At 45.1% G+C, this 1,465-nt stretch overlaps 1 protein-coding gene across 1 annotated transcript in view; it reads right to left on the bottom strand.

The window, feature by feature from the left end:
• Nucleotides 1–6: 6 nt before the first annotated feature.
• Nucleotides 7–1,465, bottom strand: part of LOC119593168 (serine/threonine-protein kinase SIK3 homolog) — a gene marked incomplete in the record, with an annotated part of 91,792 nt that continues 90,333 nt past the window's right edge. The window contains 1 exon segment of the mRNA XM_037942140.1: nt 7–1,374. Coding sequence (XP_037798068.1) covers nt 242–1,374 — 1,133 coding nt within the window.

Genomic DNA, 1,465 nt, shown 5'->3' with positions numbered 1-1,465 from the left:
TTGAGGCCCTGAGCAGTGCCCCTACAAGGACTATCTTGGCTTTATGGCTTCTGTGCTGTATAGATAGAAAAAAATATAAGTCTGAAGTCCATTATCATAGCTAAAAAAAAGTTTTCCTCAAGCACTACTCATGGCTACAATTATTTAATCTGACATTCTGAAGATTTCACACACACTCAACTCTGAAGTACCAGCATACATAAAAGATTCCACATCACACTTAGTAAATAAAAAGTCACTGCTAGGTTTTCATACAATCTATAAGTTGTTGGCAGAGTTGGTTATACTGAAGATCATCTCCCGACACTCTCCTTAATTTAAGAGCACGGGAGTCTGCAGCAGGACCCTCATGCACCTCCAAGTCCACCTGGGCCCCAGTTGGGTCCCGCACCGAGAGACCACAGTCTCGAACACCTTCTGAAACTATGGAAGGGGCTCGTCTTTCAAGCATATCCATTATGTTACCTACTAAATCTTGCTGAGCCATGCCTGACCACTTGTTTGGTAGTGTTATCACGAAAGAGCCACTTCCTGTTTTAGGCAACTCTAGTTCTATAATATTGTGTTCCCCCAGGGGTGATCTATCCCCCGATGGACTTACATCTGTCATTTCTGTGTCACTTTCACCCGTTCCTCCATTAGGGAATGGTGGAAAGCTGTGCCTATATTCCATGCTAGTGATAAGCATGTGGTGATGTGGAGGTCCAGTTATGGCATTTTGTCTAACCAAGTTACGTTCATTACGAGCTCTATGGACGTTGTTATTATCTGCTGGAGACCTTCGTGATGCAATCAAACCAGCAGTTCCTCGAGTTATTGAGGGTCCTTGCGTATCATATTGCCCTACATATGGCAACGGCGAGGAATCAAGACTTAAACCTTTGAATAAGCGTTGGGAGGACAGTGGTGAAAACATGGTCACAGGATCAGGAGACAGCGGAGATGAGAATAGGGAAGAATCCATGTCATCTGATATATCTGGGGACGAATCTGACGATGAAGCAATGATGATCTGATCTCCACTCTCGTCAGTGATGGATATCTGAGGGTTTTGTGTGAAATTATGTACAATGCTTGGGTTGCGATGAGGTACACGAGACCCTCTTGGAGGCTCCTCCCTTATGCTGTCCAATCCCAACGGAGGAGGGGAGGGCCCAGACCGAGGTACATGGCCCGGAGGTGGGGGAGATAGAGGAGCACCAGGACTTAATAAGGATGCAGGGGAAGAAGGCTGTGGAGACAATACCAGGGGTGGAGACTGACGATGAGAAGGGCTGCGAGGTCCACCAGGTGAAGAGGAAGGATGGAGCTGTAGACGACTTAAACTGAGAGCTGTTCCCTCTATGCTACTCCCACTGTGGTGTAGAGGTGAACCTAGAAATAAAAGAATAATTAGTTCTCCATACTAATTAAAAGGGACTATTAAATGATTATATGAAAAATTTCAATACACTTAATGGTCTTT

Source organism: Penaeus monodon, chromosome 31, assembly GCF_015228065.2.
Source record: "Penaeus monodon isolate SGIC_2016 chromosome 31, NSTDA_Pmon_1, whole genome shotgun sequence".
Lineage (NCBI taxonomy): Eukaryota > Metazoa > Arthropoda > Malacostraca > Decapoda > Penaeidae > Penaeus > Penaeus monodon.
Note: the sequence above shows the minus strand (reverse complement) of the source record. Positions and strands in the feature narration are given on the sequence as shown.